Source organism: Strix aluco, chromosome 1 (genome assembly GCF_031877795.1).
Source record: "Strix aluco isolate bStrAlu1 chromosome 1, bStrAlu1.hap1, whole genome shotgun sequence".
NCBI lineage: Eukaryota > Metazoa > Chordata > Aves > Strigiformes > Strigidae > Strix > Strix aluco.
In genome coordinates, this window is record NC_133931.1 from 122,560,640 (window position 1) to 122,577,259 (window position 16,620).

Sequence of the window (16,620 nt, forward strand, 5' to 3'; positions counted from 1 at the left end):
TACTCCATAGAAGGCAGCAGCAGTTTTAGCACTGACACAAATGAGATGGAAGTAAACACTGAAAGACTGACTGTGCTGCAGGGGTTCAAACTGAGGATGAGGAAGGTGTAAAAAAGTACCATCCTCAAGGAAAAAAGAAAAGAAAAAAAGTAATAAAAAAGAATGATAAAATGGAAGGAGAAAAGAACAAAGAACTGGCGGAAAGTAGGAATAGGGACACAAACTAATATGAACTATAATAAGGAAAATGCTTGGGTATTGGAAAAATAAAACGAAAAGCTTAAATGCTTCAGCTATGTCTCCTCTAGTATATTTTTTGCCTAGTTCTTCCCTCTTCTATCCTAGTCTTATTTTGCTGTCTGATCAGCCCATCTGTTTTTGAAATGGTCTCCTGAGGGTAACTCTTCATCAGCTTGGGTTCTCCTAAGCACACTCTGCTACGCAAAGGGTGCCTCAGCAGCTGTGACATTGCCAGCTGAGATCTTCCTGCAAAGTAAGAATGGCACCACAGACTGCTAAGTGCCAAGGCAGGGATTGCTACCATGCCAGACAAGATCATCCCAGATCCCAGTCAAAACTCAGCACATGAACACAGAAGGCACAGCGCATGCTGAGCACTGAGAAGAATAAAAGACTGATTGTGCTCCCGTTCTATAATAGTGTAAATCAGGAACAACACCAGTAGTATCAGCAATACTGCAGTAACTCAGTGTGTGTGTGAATGCAACTGGACTTGCTATCATCAAAACCTAGTAATTGGCCATGGTCATAATCCTCACCCCAGAAAGGGATCACTGAAGTCAGTGACAGCCTTCATACCTGCAAAGATCTGCACTTGCTAGTTCTGTTGAAGAACCAAAGCCAAAGGGCAGGTGTAAAAAATGGGAATTCCCGTTGAACTGGAAACCCTTATTGGGACTTCTTATGTGATCATAGCACCATGAGAGACAGTAAAGTCCCATATCCAGACAAAAGAGCCACCTCTGGTGCAAGCACCTTTTTGCAGCAGGTCCCACATCCAAACAGCAAGAGCTGAGCAGAATCTCTGCAATGTATGGATGATGCATTGCTAAAGAATGAGAAAAGCACCGCTGTTCTGCTAAGAATCTTCCAATGCAAACCCGATTACCCTGTGAGACAGAGAACATAAGTGCTTTGAGAAGGGTGTTACAAAAATGTTAAAATATATGTAGTAAGCAGTTAGTCTATTCTACCTATACTAATAGTGCTACCTAAAAATAAGCCATTAGGAAAAAGTGCATAATTGTGTACTCAAGCACTTACAGATTAATGCAACTTGCATGCATGAAATACATTTGTTTCTAAAATCAATTTCTGTTCTCAGAAGAGATCCTGAAAACATGGCAATAACTCTGGGCCCACTAGTACCCAGAGTCCTCATTAACTAATGCAGAAAAAATAGAAAGGTTTTACATATTTTGGCACTGTCAGTTCTGAAAAACAAACTCAGCCTTGGGAAGGAAACACTCTCCTACCCGGCTTCCTATGCAGTAAGAGAACAGGCTAAATTTGCAGTGTGCCCTTGTCCCACACACACTTCAGGAACCTGCAACATGTGCGACCTCCTTGGGAGCAGCAACACCGTGCTGCTTTAAGTCAGAAAAGCAACTGATTTACAGAATCTTTCCTACCGAGGACACTGCTTATACAACATTGCATCTTGGTGTTCAGAGCCCCAGCTGAGTAAGCAGAGGAGGCAGATAAGCAATCTTATAAGCCTTCCCATCAAGCAAACCATGTAGAGTGTCCAAGATCCCTGCAAAGCCAATTTATAGAGCTATCTTTCAGACTCAAACCAAAACATTCATCTGGACCTAAAGCAGAGCCTTGCCCCCACTTAAAAGTCTGATACTTCAGGCACAATGTGCAACTGTAGTTAACCATATCTTGCTGCCATGCAGAACCCCAGTATCATTAAGAAATGCTCCCATTTCAAAAACAAGACTCGATTCAATTTTTCAATCCACAGAAGTACAAACTGGTCATTTTTTCTATCTATCTGCTTACTTACATCTCGAGACCTGCAAATCTTTCCTGCCTCTGTATTTCTTTCCACTAGGAATACTTTCTAAACGATTAACTTTTCTACTCAGTTTCATCTCTCTTATCATCAGACCTCACCAGCCTATCTCCACAAAGAGATCTTCAGGTCAGACATTTTCTGTCAAAACTGCCTGCAGGATTCGTGTCTAGAATTCCTGTATTAGCATCATTTTGAACCTCCAAATACATACTACAGCTGTTTTAACTATGTCATCTTTTCCTTTTTACCAAATGCAGCTGGGCGACAGGGCTAAGTTTCCTTGAACCACTGTTTTTTCTCCCACTACTTCACAGTCATTTCCAGTCTCACACTAGTTGTTTCACTGTTGACTTTTTGAAATCACCTATAGAGCTTGGCAGATTGAGCTGCATCTAGGTGAATAAAAATTATATTACTGATGTTTATGTTAGCTCACAGTTACATGCTTAAATCAAAGTGGCCTGAGATCGTGTAATTACACACCCTAAAACACAGCATATGCAAACAGTTTCATGGACAAATTTCACTCTATGTTATCTATTCAGAAGCCAAATATTCAATCTCAGGTAGCTGTATAGGCTCCTTCTTCTATAGTAGATGGAGAAAAAAAAGGTTATTTGCCTGAAAAGTTACTTTTCCATCTAAAGACAAATTCTGCCTTCTAAAGCAGCAGAATTACCAACCACGCTCTTGGTGCTGACTGCAGTTGAAACCTAGGTGACTAATACATACCAAGAATATACATTTTAAACAGCTGATATGAGATAAAACTAATCTCATCCCTAATGATCAGTGCTGTTACGATCTCTAGCCACATTATTTTTGTGTGTTCTATGGCATTTGGTATGACAAAAATCTAAGAATTTTTTCTATAGGTTCATTCAAGGAATTAAATTCCAACTCCACCATAACTCAGTGCACTGCAGGAGCAAACAAATATCATCCTTACTCTTATCGAAAAATTCACACAGACCAGAGAAAAAGCACTATCACAAGGCTGCCTTCTGCAACACTCCACAATATGAAAAGAGAAGGGAAACACTCACGAGGTAAACTGCTGAATAAACACACCATGTTATTTATGCTACACATATATATATATACAGGAGACATGATATGTATATCTCATATATATATATATGAGAGAGATAATTGAGTTAGGGGTTAGATATCTTGGCCAACCTATATGTAAACCAGATCAAATCAATAAAAAACAGGCCAACCTATGACACAGGTCAAAGGATTTAATATCTGGAACTCTGGGCTGCAAACAAATAGGGAATTCTAAAGCTTTCCTAATATTAAAATTGCTCACCTTTCATCTATAATCCCCATCACTTTTTATGTAAGAAAGCAGAGCTCAAGAGTTGCTAATATAGGAAGGAACTTGGAAGTTTTATTTGCATCTCTGCAGCACAGGGGCATGCTTTTACAAGTACCGTGTCATATAACCCTCAACATGATTTATCAGTACAAAACACCTGAATTGTATCTGTGAGTATCACAGAAGTGCATGTTAAGTATTGAATAGTACCAGAGGTATTTCTATAGTGGAACAGGAACAGCTATGTTCACAGAAGGCAGGAGATAATACACGCAATCCTGGACCAAGTCTAGTGAAAGGCACCCATCACCATTCCCTGGGCATCTCATACAAACTGCTCCTGCTGCAGAGAGCTGATGACGTGAACCTTTGGCTAAAGAATGGTGTGAAGAAGCTGGCCATGGCATCCACTCGAAAGCAGGAGGCAGAGAAGGATGTCCTGTCACACCTTCAAGCAACAGCTCTATACCTGTGACTGCAACATGAACTCTACTAGTATAACTGCAACAATTTTGGCACAAAATCTGTGCAGAGGTTACGCTTTCATCATATGACAAAAGTAACAGACATCAACTTTGGGCATGTAGTTTATGTATTTTCCCTGCTGAGTATCAAAAAAGTTCTGTTTCCCTTACTGTGGGCAACTCAGTCTAAGTACCGTATGATGTGTGTCCTAGGCAGGTGTAGGCTATGTGTCACTCATATCCTACAGCCAACCATACTCTCAGGCCTGATCCATCTCTTAATACCTCATCAGCATCTTAGAGTTTAGATGCTCCTTTGGATTCTCCTTTGCAAATGAAGTAAATGAAGTAAAATGAAAACAATTAAAACCCACACAAAGCCAGAGGCTAGGGCATTCTAGTTTGCCCTGACCAAAGAGAAAATTCCTAGATTAATTTCCTTAATACTTGTGCTTGAGCACAGATGCCAGAAATCTCTATTTCCCCCTAGTAAGACTTCTTTTCATGTTTTTAAATTTATTTACAAACCAAATATTCTTCAAGAGGGTATGTTTTACAGGATCCTCAAGAGTATTGTGAATGACAAACCAAAGGGCTAGAACTCCTTAAGTGATTATATAATCTGAGAGTTGCAAACCACTGGGATTTTACTGTATAACCCTGATGAGGATAAAAAGGAATCCTGCATTATTAATGCTAGCTCTGTTTTCTTTTTTCTTTTTTTTTTTTAAACTCAAGCAAAGGCACTTACTCTGAAAGCTGTTCACTGAGAAGATGTTGGGATGATAGAATCCCGCCTTGCAAATACATTTGTAGGCTCCAAGCACAAATCCAAGGCCTTTAATTGGCATGCACTGTGAGAAAGGAAAAAAGAAAAGTCATGCAGATGATCATATAACTGTATACTCAGATGCACATTCAAGCATAAAAACATTACAAGATACTGTGAGCAGCCTTCTAGGAATAAATATGCACCCCTTCCAGTCTGACAGTATTTTCTCAGTGACTTTTCCCATAGTCATATATCGCTCCGACTTTTTTTTTCCTTATTGTTCATCACTAACAAACATCAAAGACAGCTATAATCAAGCCTGTCCCACTGATAAAACAACCAAGTACTTTGACTCTTGTACTCTGGCTCTAGGTAGGACATCAGACAGCTGTGCTTTTTCCTGGAGAGTTTCCAGCACTTTTCCCCAGCACAGCAGGTGTGTTTCAGACAGCTTGAGCTCACACTACCTGAGGAAGAACGTGGACAGCCGCAGCCAAATCACCAACCTTCCGCAGGCAGCACATGTCGGTGCCCCTGCCACAGCAGCAACCATACCAGAGTGGAGATTGACCCAGTCAAAACAAAGTCAACAACTGGTTAGAGAAAATGGCTGCACACCTCAACCTGACCTAGGTGAAAGAGAGCAAAACTATGATAATGGGAGTCCCATACTTCTAAGCTCTCTTGTCCCTTTTTGAGGAAGCAATATGTGAAACAAGTTTTGTTTTAACTCCACTTTTGCTTAATTTTGACATCAGGACAACCACAGCAAGTTTATTACAGTGACAGAACATCTACTGTCAGACCACTTCTGTACAAGAAATAGACTCTGCCTAGTACAGAGAGAAGAAACAGTTCAGCTCAGCAACATAAAGGTAGAAACACTGGTAAAATAATTTTCCCCCAGTATAGCTTATTTCACTTTATCAGATCATAGCAGGCTACTGTTCTAGATGCCTTTCCCATCAGTATAGCTGTACCTATACCAACATGCCTCCATGAATAGGAACTAGACACTAGTAGTTCCTCAGCGAGCAATTAAATGATTTAACTGAAACATCCTATGTCCTGTCACTTCCTTACATTTCACTTCTTTGCAACTGTGACTGTAGAATATATTTCAATCTCTAACTGCCTGAGACAGGGAGGAAGGTGCTGAGGACAGGGTTTAGTAAAAAAGATCTGAGTTTCAAAACTCAAATGCACACCAAGAGAGGACAGTCTACACTAATACTTAAGAAAAACTCAATTTTTTAATCTCAAATTTCATCTTTGTGACATAATTCTGCCTGACATTGGGAAAGCCACTTTGATATTCTTTGCCTCTGTTCCCCAGATAGCATCATCTTTTCTCACACCCTTTGCCGATCTGATGTCCGTGCACAGGGTGCAGGCTGGAGGGTGCTATTGGTAAACAACTAATAAGCAGGAAACTGGCCTCCAAGAACACTGAAAATTCATTCAGCCTTTGTATAAACATGAAAGCAAGAAAAAATGTAAAGAGAAGGCACAAATCATTTTTCTTCACACATCATCTTCACCCTACAGAAATGTGACTGTTGACAGGGTGGAGGACAGCAGAAATCAAAGTGGGATGAGCATGTGTGCAAGTCCGATGACAGCAAAACCTCTTTAACCAAGCACAATAAAATAGTTAAAGTAGTAAAAAGAATTTGTCAGGGAAAATTCTGTTCTGCCTTTCTGTCTTCTTCCTTTGTAATGGGAAGGTACACGCTGCTATAGAGACTGCATTTTCTTTTTGAAGGCAAGGAAGAAAAGAAGTAGCTTCTACTGTATTCTGTGAACACTGCAGCACCCCTAGTTCCATAATCCATTCCCACTGAACAAATTCTTCATATAAAATGTATCACAGGCTCATGAATCTGTTCTGCATTAAAATAAATGCTTTACTGATGATCCTTTCACACACATCTAATATTGACACCAAATAAGTCTGTAACTTTTATTTTATTGCCACTGACCAGTCCAGAACTTGAAAATGAACAAAATATTTCAATCTTTCCTTGGTCTAGGATATTATCCTTGTTTTCAGTCTTTTGCAGCTGTAACGCACACCTTAAAAACCATTGGTCAAATTGTTTCTTGCAGTCCGCATAATCCCATGCAAAGGTGCAACAGTGATCAGAACATCAGTCTGTTGAAAGGAGGGATGGAGAGAAGGAGAGAAAGCAGACTAGACCCCTCCAGATGCAGTTTCAAACTCTGAAATTCCACTGTGTTCAACATTGCATGGAAACAGAACAATTTACAGCCTGACTTTTTTAAAGAAATTGCAGCAGCTAGGCAGGGAAGAACACTAAGTATCGTGTGGCCAAAAATGGGGAAAATACCTTTTCCTGGAAAGAAAAAATTCCCCTCTTTTTAGAAACGATTTAACAGTTATATTAACCAATGGTGGTAAATATTACTGTGAAAAAGGTAATAAACTGAGTAAGAATTTGCTGGTGTAAAGAAAGACTTTAGCTAACAAAGTCCAGATTTGTTTAATCAGGGTTCTTCTGTCAGATACAGAAGCTTTTCCTGGCTCTCTGTGGGTGAATGCACACAATACACAGCAGGCACATGCAAACAACTTTAGTCCTTGCCCTGGCAAGTGGCACCCTGGTTTCAGCGACCCCAGTGGCAGACCCAGAGCCCGAGCTGTACTAGCTCAGCCACAGCAGCCCACGGCATCAGTTGTGGGCTTCAGACCACCAGGAGTACTGAGACTGAGCAACCCACAACAGACTGTGTAGACACAGCCAGTAAAATATTAATCTGCTGCTAAATTACTTAAGATTTGATCCATATAGAACTTAGCACCAAAAAAAGCAGATGCATGAAAAATATCTGCCTCCACATAAGCAAAAAAGGAAGCATAAAACTGACCTCATTTCAGATTTCATTCTAGATGTGAAAGCAAAGTTGTGGGAGTAAACCCACCATATTCCTATTTTTTTCTTCATCAGTGGTCATCAGCTTTTTAAAAATCATGCTTTAATTCATAAGAGCAGCTACCTTAGGTTAGATCAGAAGCTGCATTTAGGCTTGTATCACATCTCTTATGTGCCCAGCAGCAAGTGTCAAGGCAAAAGGTAAAAGATGCAGGGTGCCTACGGAGTGAGACTTCCTCCAATACGCCCTTCAGGACATCACACTCCTAAATGGAATTTGCATTGTTTTAACTTCCAGCCATTAGATCTTACAGATGGCTTGGTTACAATTCAGATCAGCTTTACCATAATATTTGCTAAGAGGAGAGTAATAGGCATCTGTACAATTCATGCAGCACATCTATTCCTGCTGTTTGTTCCCTGGTTTGCAAGTTTATATTTTAAGCTTTACAGTATTTGTATAATGTAACAGCTCCCTGGTTTAACATAGTATGCTTTAAATTATACACTCAGTGCAAAAAATAAGATATTCACTGAATATTTATCTTGAAATTATTTATAAATAAATAGCTCCTGAATCAACACAGACACAATATCTAAGCCAGTTTTAAAAAGGTAGTATTGGTTTAATTTTATGCTGCTTGTTGTAAAGAATAAAGCTGGAAAAATCTAATGCAATAGAATATATCTCTTAGAAAGAAAAGAAATCCTTCGAATAACCTGTGCAATTGCTTTGGAAGTCTAAGTCAAATCTTCTGGCTTAAGAGAGGCACAGCCCTTCAGCAAATCTGATTAGCCAGGAACCAAGTGCCAAAGTATTCAGCAGATACACAAAGCAGGTGTTACAGCCCACACCAGAAAATAGAAGGGAAGAACAGGGCAAAAAAGAAACTAGTAGTTTAGGAGAAAGCGTGTGGCATCATGTCCTACATGTAATTTAGAAACTTAGATAAACCACCAAATAAAACTGTCCTGTGGCATTCTGAAGCAGAGGGGCTAAAACAGTAATTTTAAAATTTATAAAAAGAGAGACAAAAAATGCAGCCAGACTTGGTTTGGGTATTTCAAGTTTTTCAAAATGCAGCTTTCAGAATCTGTATTTCCACATGCATACAGCAATAAGGACATCTCCCCCTTCTAATGTCGACTCCTTGTTCAAAGGATGAAATAAGAGCAAAGTCATGACAGAAGAAACTTAACAGAAATAATACAAATAAGCCCACATTTCTTCGCTCTGGTTAGGTGCAGCACATAGGGAATTTCTAGAAAATGCTACATATGTAAAAGTCATTTTGTGCCTGGCATATGATGGCAGCTGGAGCAGGCTGGTGTCCTATGAGATCCCATGAGCTCCTTTCTGATCCTGTTTACCATGTTGTCAATCACACTAACTCATAAAAATAAATGAAAGCAGATAAAAGTAAAATTCTGCCTGCTGAAGTCAATGACAGCTCTGTCATTGAAAAGGCTTCACCCTTCATATTTTCTCACTTCATTTACCCATCAATAGCAGAGTTTTGCATTAAAGTGTGTTTGCAGCTTGCTCAGAAGTGAACAGTGAGCACATCCACACATCCAAGGACCTGGTGCAGCACCAGGGACCCCCTGCTTGCCTCCAGACAGCTCCAGAGGCAGCCAGCCTGCCAGCAATGCTACTCACACAGTTTTTTCTCTTCAAGTACAACATTTTGTTTCAAAAGGACAGGACAGGGCTGGCCACTCTGTAATTTACACCACAGGGTTACTTGGTAGGCCCATGTAGCTTTTCTCATCCCAAGTGTATTGATGGAGTTATTTTTTAAATTCAAGTTTAAAAATCTGTTTTACAACAACAATGTACTTAAAATGACACTGAATTTTTTAAACTCTGAGTCAGACAAAGCACAGCAATAGCTGATCTGATTCAGTTTAGAGCAAAGGTAGCTGTCAGGATAATATTTGTCTCAATAGTTTGAAGCTTTGCTAAAAACTCACCACTGCTTTTTAATGGGATTTTTTCATTATTCCGGGCTTCTTAAGCCATGGGACCAGAGTAAATACTGATAGTAAGGAGTCTCAACTCATTCACACAGACAATCATAAACAACATGTGACCATTAAAAGTTGTCTGATTTTTTATTAGTCTTTTTATTAATCTCAATCAAAATACTCAGAAAATTAAACAAGTTATTAAAATTACGCTTTTATGTTAGGATACTTTTGTTACTACTGACAAACCACAAATAGAAAAGTTAATGTCAAATCATCCCCAGTTCAAGCAGGAAGGCATTCACCAAATGTAAGAGACTGCAGTCTTTAACTTCAAATTAACCCCTTTTTCATTGTGAATCAGTTCGGTCACCCAGCTGTATGTTGAGGAACTCTAAAGGATTCCCTTTTGATTCTCCATCACTCCTAAGATGTCAATGTTACCAGCCCATTACTGCACAAACGTGACAAAAATTGAAGTACTAGTAAAAAAAATAAATGGTGTAAATGGAGCATCTTGCAAAGAAATGGAAGAGAGGAGATCAGAAATATATACAAACCATGGTGCTTGCTTGGAATACAGGGAGAGGGGAAAAAAGGTAAATTTAGCAGTCTGAAACCAGGTTACTTGGCAGGGGGGTGGATAAGGAGCAGAAAACTCATGCTGTAGTCATGCGTATGGAGAACCCAAGGTCAGTTTATAAACTATGCTTCCCACCATTGAGATCCTTTACAGAAGGATGAAAGCACAACAATTACAGCAATTTTCAGACGATGGGTAGCTTGGACGCTCAAAGGTTCTCAGCATTGACAGTTAAGACAGATTTTTCATTACAGCTGAAAATACCTGTGCAGACTACAATCATGCTACTTTTTAAAAAAAAAAAAAAAACAACTCTCTTTATGTGACAGACTGGGATTGTCATTGGTAACCTGAATATCATTTTAAAACACATCAAACTTCACTTCTGCTTAATGTGCTAAACAACAAAATTACAAATCGCCTCTCCTAGAAAACCATGCAGCAATTACAGGGGAACCTGTTAACAGACACCAAAGGGACTGATAATTTTATGGCCATTAAATAATGCACTGTGATTAATTTGAAGGCACTTTCTCAGGGCCAGACCTCCTTGGCTTTGGGGATAAATTAAGACATTTTTCACTATTAGCACAGGTTAAACTGCATTTAGAGCAAAGTCTAATTCACTTCCTTAGTGTCTTACCTACATCAGAGAGAATTCTCTTCATATTGAATCTCTACGCCTTTTTTCCTATCACTAGGATAATTTTGGCAATACTGGAAATACCAAACATTATCTGCATAAGACCTTTCAGAAGCTGTCAAGGAATATGCCAAAATCCACAGAGGTCCTTTACCTCTGGACATCTGGTTCTGCCAACTATTTCTGCATTCATCTGTGACTTGGCAGCAAGTGTTGCAAAAGTTTGCCTGAAAGATGGGCCACACAGTAAAACAGGGGATTCAGAAAGCTTGCTAAAAACTGCAAGAATGTAAGGCATTTCCAAAAACATTTGGTGGGGGAGAAAAGCTGGATCTATTCCTGATCCCCATGAAGGGTGCAGTTCTGAGTAGTGAGTACTCTTTCTCACCTATTCATGCTTCCCTGAATTATTAATAAACTAGCAGAATTTTGCAGTGTTTTAAAAAATGAAAAAACCCTCAATTTTATATTACTTATTGATGTTCAATTTTTTAACCAAATTTTCACACTTGGCCTACCTCTGCCAATAAACGTGGTTATCTGCATGGTGACAATACAAATTACTTTCATTCTGAAATACATTTTGCACATTTATAAACTTTATTAAAAGTATTTATTTATAATTCTAAGAACACTCATTCACATTTTCTTCTAAAGGCTGATAGGAAATACTAGAATCGACAGTGCAAGCCAGTAACTCATCAAGAGAATTCTGGAGTTTAAGCAAAGAAAACTCATTCAGAATACAAAAGAGTAATAGAGGGTGCATCGGAATTGCACAGCTCATCTCACAGAAGGGCATGGCCAAACATCTTGAGGGCTTCACTGTTCTTTAGAAAGAGCCTGACTATTACAGTACTGCCAGCATGGATATCCCTGCTGGCCCTGCTGTTTAGAAAGGGAAAAAATTTCCTATAGTTCTTCCAAAAGCTAGCAAATAGCTGCCATAATCAATGGGTAACTTAGATGCACAATTCAAAGAGAGGAATAAAATGGTGGAAAACAGTGCACAATATTTTAATAAGTTAACATGGACAGCATTGCTAAACCAACATTTTCTAGCCAGCTGCTGTATCTGTTGTTTCTATTGCATTTCCCAGCAGCCATTAATGTACTTACTTCTTGACTCTTAAACATTATTTTAGGCTGATTCCACACACTAGCAAGACATATGTGATCACACTGGAAAAGGTGTGTAACAGTTTGCATCTGTTTTCCCAACCCACGGTAACTTTTTGCATCTACTGACTGGTTCCAGACAGTGCAGTAGGAGTGAGAAACTTGCTAAATTCCCACAAGTTTCATGAAAATAACATCCTGGTAGAGAAGAGATACCTTATCAATGTCCCTGCTGAGAGGACATCATGACTATATCATAAGGACCTACCTTTTATTAGACACTAGAGAAAGCTCTTTGAAATGCCACAGTCACGAGAAAAGCTTTAGCTGGCACTGGTGCCTTCTTAGACATCAGCTAAAAGTGTAAGAAAATGAATTAGGAAACCAGGCTACAATAATCTGATGCTCCTGTTCCTTGACATTCAGTCCATCTTGAGGACAAGTTGGCCCATTTTTCCAGAGGCTTTGACTACTCAGGACTGCCAGGCGTCTTGAGTTGAGTCCAACTATGCAAAGCTGGATAAATGATGCTCCTAGTCACAAAATCATTTCTTACTGAAATTCTACTTGAGTATTTTGTGTGAAACATGATTGAGAAAATGGCTGCATAAAGGATCCAAATTTTAGTATCTTTGCTCAATTTTGCAGTCTTCTTTCCTTTTATATTAGTGCAACATTAGATAGCAATTGAAGGAAAATACCCACCTCGCTGGTACTTGAATGAAGATACAGCATCTTTTATCACAAAACAGACTCTGACAGGGTCAATTAAATGAGTCTTTCTGTTTATTTGGTGGTCATTGGTAAAACAAAACTCCCAGCTAGGCTCTGTCCATCAGCAGCATACATTTTAAAAGTATATTTCTTTCATTCAAGAAGACAGTCAAAATACAGCACCTACTATTTGACAGCTATTTGAAAGCTCATTCAGCCTCTTCTTTAGCACTATACAAGCACAAGGGTTTTAAAAAATCCATTTGGGCAAGACATGTTACTTCTAGGTAACAAATCAGAAACAAAAGGTTATAACTACAACTAATATGAAGCAGCAATATACTTAATAAATTAATACCTATGTAGTTACTTACTGCTTCTAATCCAGAACACCAAAGAGATCAGCCATGAGAGTACACCATGAAATCCTGTTATTTGCTCTGAATGCTTGCTTTCTTCTTGCAAACTTTATCAGCTTTGAGGAAAAAATGCCCTAATTTTGAGTAGTAGTTGTCACACAGGTAAGACGTCACTTCTAGATATAAGGCTAGCCAGAGGGCTGGCGATCCAGCTCCCTATATGGAGCCACCATATTCTAGACAGACACCTTGAAAATCTTTTCTCTGTTATTCTTCTTATCTCAAATCTAGATTCTTATTTTTTATCCAAAGCCAGTGTAGTTTCGATGACTCATATCTCACTTCTCCATTGCCTTCTGGTTGGAGGGTTTGGCCGTGAATGTAAATTCCCTGGAAGGCTCACTAAATGACCACTTTTGATATTTAATGATGCTTCTCTCTGCCCATCGTTATTTTTCTCTCAGGTTTGTACTTAACCCAACAAGGCTATTCCTGTACCCCAGTGATTAAAAACCACTCTTCCTTGCTCTGGTGGACTGTCATTTTCTGCCCAAGCTGAACTCCTCCTTTATACAAAGCTACAGCCAGCCTCCATTTAACATTACAAAAGCCATCCATCATAAAGATGTTCTCTGAAGCTCAAGGTATAACACCAGCTTTGATATAGACCTATAAGAAGCATGCTTATTTTAACAGACTGAGAATAAACTATTGTGTCTAGACATGCATATGAAAGCAAATATTCCCTTGTTCTGTCTCCAACAGGGAGTCCTTGTGTTAGAGTCCTCCTGCATCCACAGAAATTTTAGGCGGGTGTCTGCTGATGCCCATAGTTTAACAGGTCCCAGAGCCTTTCTGGGGCTTTGGGTCAGTATTATGCCAAGAACACCTCCACAGAGCAGCCCAGACTCACAAGTGTGACACAGTGACTGAAAATCTTGCTAGTAACCCTCCTCTGTTGTGAGAGCTCCAAGCAGGACAGCCTTCTTCTTGTATAAATCTGAAGTATAACTAATCTTTATTACAGAAGTATAGTCACATTTAATTAATCCTCTAAGGTATAACAATACACACACTAAAATGAAGGTTTAAGTTCAAATCTAAGCTGGAAGGATGAAATACACTTTTAGTTTTAATTTCTTCAGTACTCTGCTTTCCCTCGGTTCAGCAATACAACATTTTAGAGCCAAGGTCCCAAACCAGCACACAGCTTAACCAATTCAAAAATTAGATCCCTGCTAACCCCAATGGCAGATGGCAACACCACAGAGATACCAAAAAGATGATGTTCCAGCTTGCAGCAGGAAGCCAAAGCAAAGCATCAAACAATCTCTGGAACCAGAAACTCTGGAACTTTGTATTCCTTCTCCTGGCAGAGTGACTATTGGTAACACTTTTTGAAAAGCATGCAACTGCAAATTTGGAAGCCAGTTTCCTAGTGATCATTAAGAACGTCAGAAAATTCAGCAGATTTACCTGCACTGTAGTTATTTCTTCTTCAAGTACTTGCAAGTATACAGTGGCAGAAAGGTGACACTAAAACACAGGAATCAAAGTGGCCTTCTGGCAGTAAGGTACCTATCACCCACCAATTCTATTTAATAAACTTGCGTGAAAACAGAGCCTAATGAATAACAAGCAACATGGTACCTCCACTGGAGAGAAAACAAGCTGGAATTTTCTCTCTATTATTCGGCAGCCACCAGGAGCTGGTTCACAAAGCATAATGGACTGGATCTTTTCTGACATCGTTAAAATTAAAAAGGAAACTGTTTTCTGTTATTAATTATAGAAGTGTACCTCTTGTTCTCAGAGCCCTCAGAAATGGTGAAACAGCATGTGGTAGCAGGACACTGTAGACACATAAACCTCAGCAGACAATAAGATGCTTGTAAGAGTTTGCCTCAGATTCAACAAAATGTCAAGTTTACTTTCCATCTGACAGAGCAAACCCATTTTATTAGAAGCCACTACAGAAACAGCACCAAAGACCTGCCAGCCTTAATGTGACACATGCATGCACACACAAAAGTCCACCCTCACTTCGTATCATCTCACTTTTTACCTGTCACTTTGAAATCACTTGAAGATGTTGCAACACAGTTATCACTTCTATCGAGTGGCCAAAATCCGTAAGACCAGTGAAGCTAAAGCCAGGACAAACCGCACATGCATAGATTTTAGTTGGTAACATGTAGATACTATAACGTGACAACAGAAAAGGAAACAACTTTCAGGGTAAGAGAGAGTATGTTTGGTTAGTAACTTTGCTAACTGGCATCAGATCCTGTTTCATATTTATAAATAAATAATGCTCACCTGTCTTCCTGGGTTAATAATTCCACAAGAACAACACCATTATAGTGCATAGGCTTGTAAAATTAACTTACGTTTTGTTACTGCTCTCCCCTTTCTATCCTTTCTACTCTTAGTCTGCTGCAAAACGCAACACATCACCAAGGACACAAGACTTGTGACCCACCTCCCCAGAAAAATCTCCCACCTCATCCCCAGGAACGACATGGGTTCTCCATTTGCCTCACTCCAACAGATTCTTATTCCCAATGCTTATGAAGCAAGAGGTAAATCCAGGCACCAGCCTGTTCAGTAGTCTGACGAGCCTTCACAGTTCAAATACATTCACCAGTACTTTTCCAAATCACGCAACAGCACAAATGGGACACAGATTAGGTCTTCTGAATTTCTATTTTGAGACTTCTAAAATTCCATCTCAATCATTGACTTCATTAAAACAAAAAAAAAAAAACCTCAATAAAAGTAAATTGCATTAACATGTTTCTGTATAGTAAGTGAATTACAAACCAGCCAAGTTTGAAGACAAGAGTTTCTACTGAATTTTCTTGAGTCTGAGGCAAACTCTCCCAAGTACTGTCATTACTTCACAGATTCCAGGAAGTTTCTCCAATCTATATACAAAAGTTATAATTCTATAATATAGTGAATACAATCCTATAATATGATATCTATATCCAAAAGTTAAAAACTTAGTTATCATATTATAGGATTGTATTTACTGTATTACAGAACTATAAAGCTGCATGAATGGACCATGGCAGAAGCTTATGGTGAAATCCTGCTCCCATTCACATCAACCTTCCAGAGAGTCAGCTACAGAAAATGTAAAGAAAACCCTAAAACCCAGAAGAAATGTTTTGAAAGCTCAAAAGAGTCAGAAACATCAGGTGAAAAAGCACTCTCTATTAGCAGCATGAGAGCCCTGCCAACCTGCAGAGCCCGCATGCTTCCAGGGCAAGTTTGGAGGTTCTTGATAAGGTCTGAAACACTCAGAAGTTCACAGGTATCTGCATGGTCACTCCAGGACAAATACTTCATCGACTGTCAATGTGACTTACGTGCTAACAACCCTTACCTATCTCTCACCAGGAAAATGTTTCCTTTGCTTATCTACAGGCTTCTTATTTGCTTGTTTTGCAAATAATACATCTTTTTCTTATCTATGGGCTTCTCAGGGGTGGGGGACTTTCTTTTTTGATCCCACTTGCAAATCCTCAAGGTGTCTCAAGATCAGGCATTTCATACAGCTTTGTACCATGAGAAGTGTTTTGGTGAACTAGTATAAACACCAGGATATTTAGTTAGTATCATACCCATAAGGAAATACGGAGAAAAAAAGAAAGGATCATTGCTCTAAAAAGCAGTAATTTGCTCACTATAATGTAAATATTATTAAAGTATTCCCGTGACATAGAGAAGG

The 16,620-nt window shown here is 39.1% G+C and overlaps 1 protein-coding gene across 1 annotated transcript in view; it reads right to left on the reverse strand.

Annotated features, from left to right (window-relative positions):
• The window catches only part of GPR158 (G protein-coupled receptor 158), a 211,523-nt gene that overhangs the window by 119,638 nt on the left and 75,265 nt on the right, over positions 1-16,620 (reverse strand). The window contains exon 3 of the mRNA XM_074833759.1: positions 4,584-4,686. Within this exon, the coding sequence (XP_074689860.1) occupies positions 4,584-4,686 (103 nt within the window). The remainder of the gene's footprint in view (positions 1-4,583; positions 4,687-16,620) is intronic.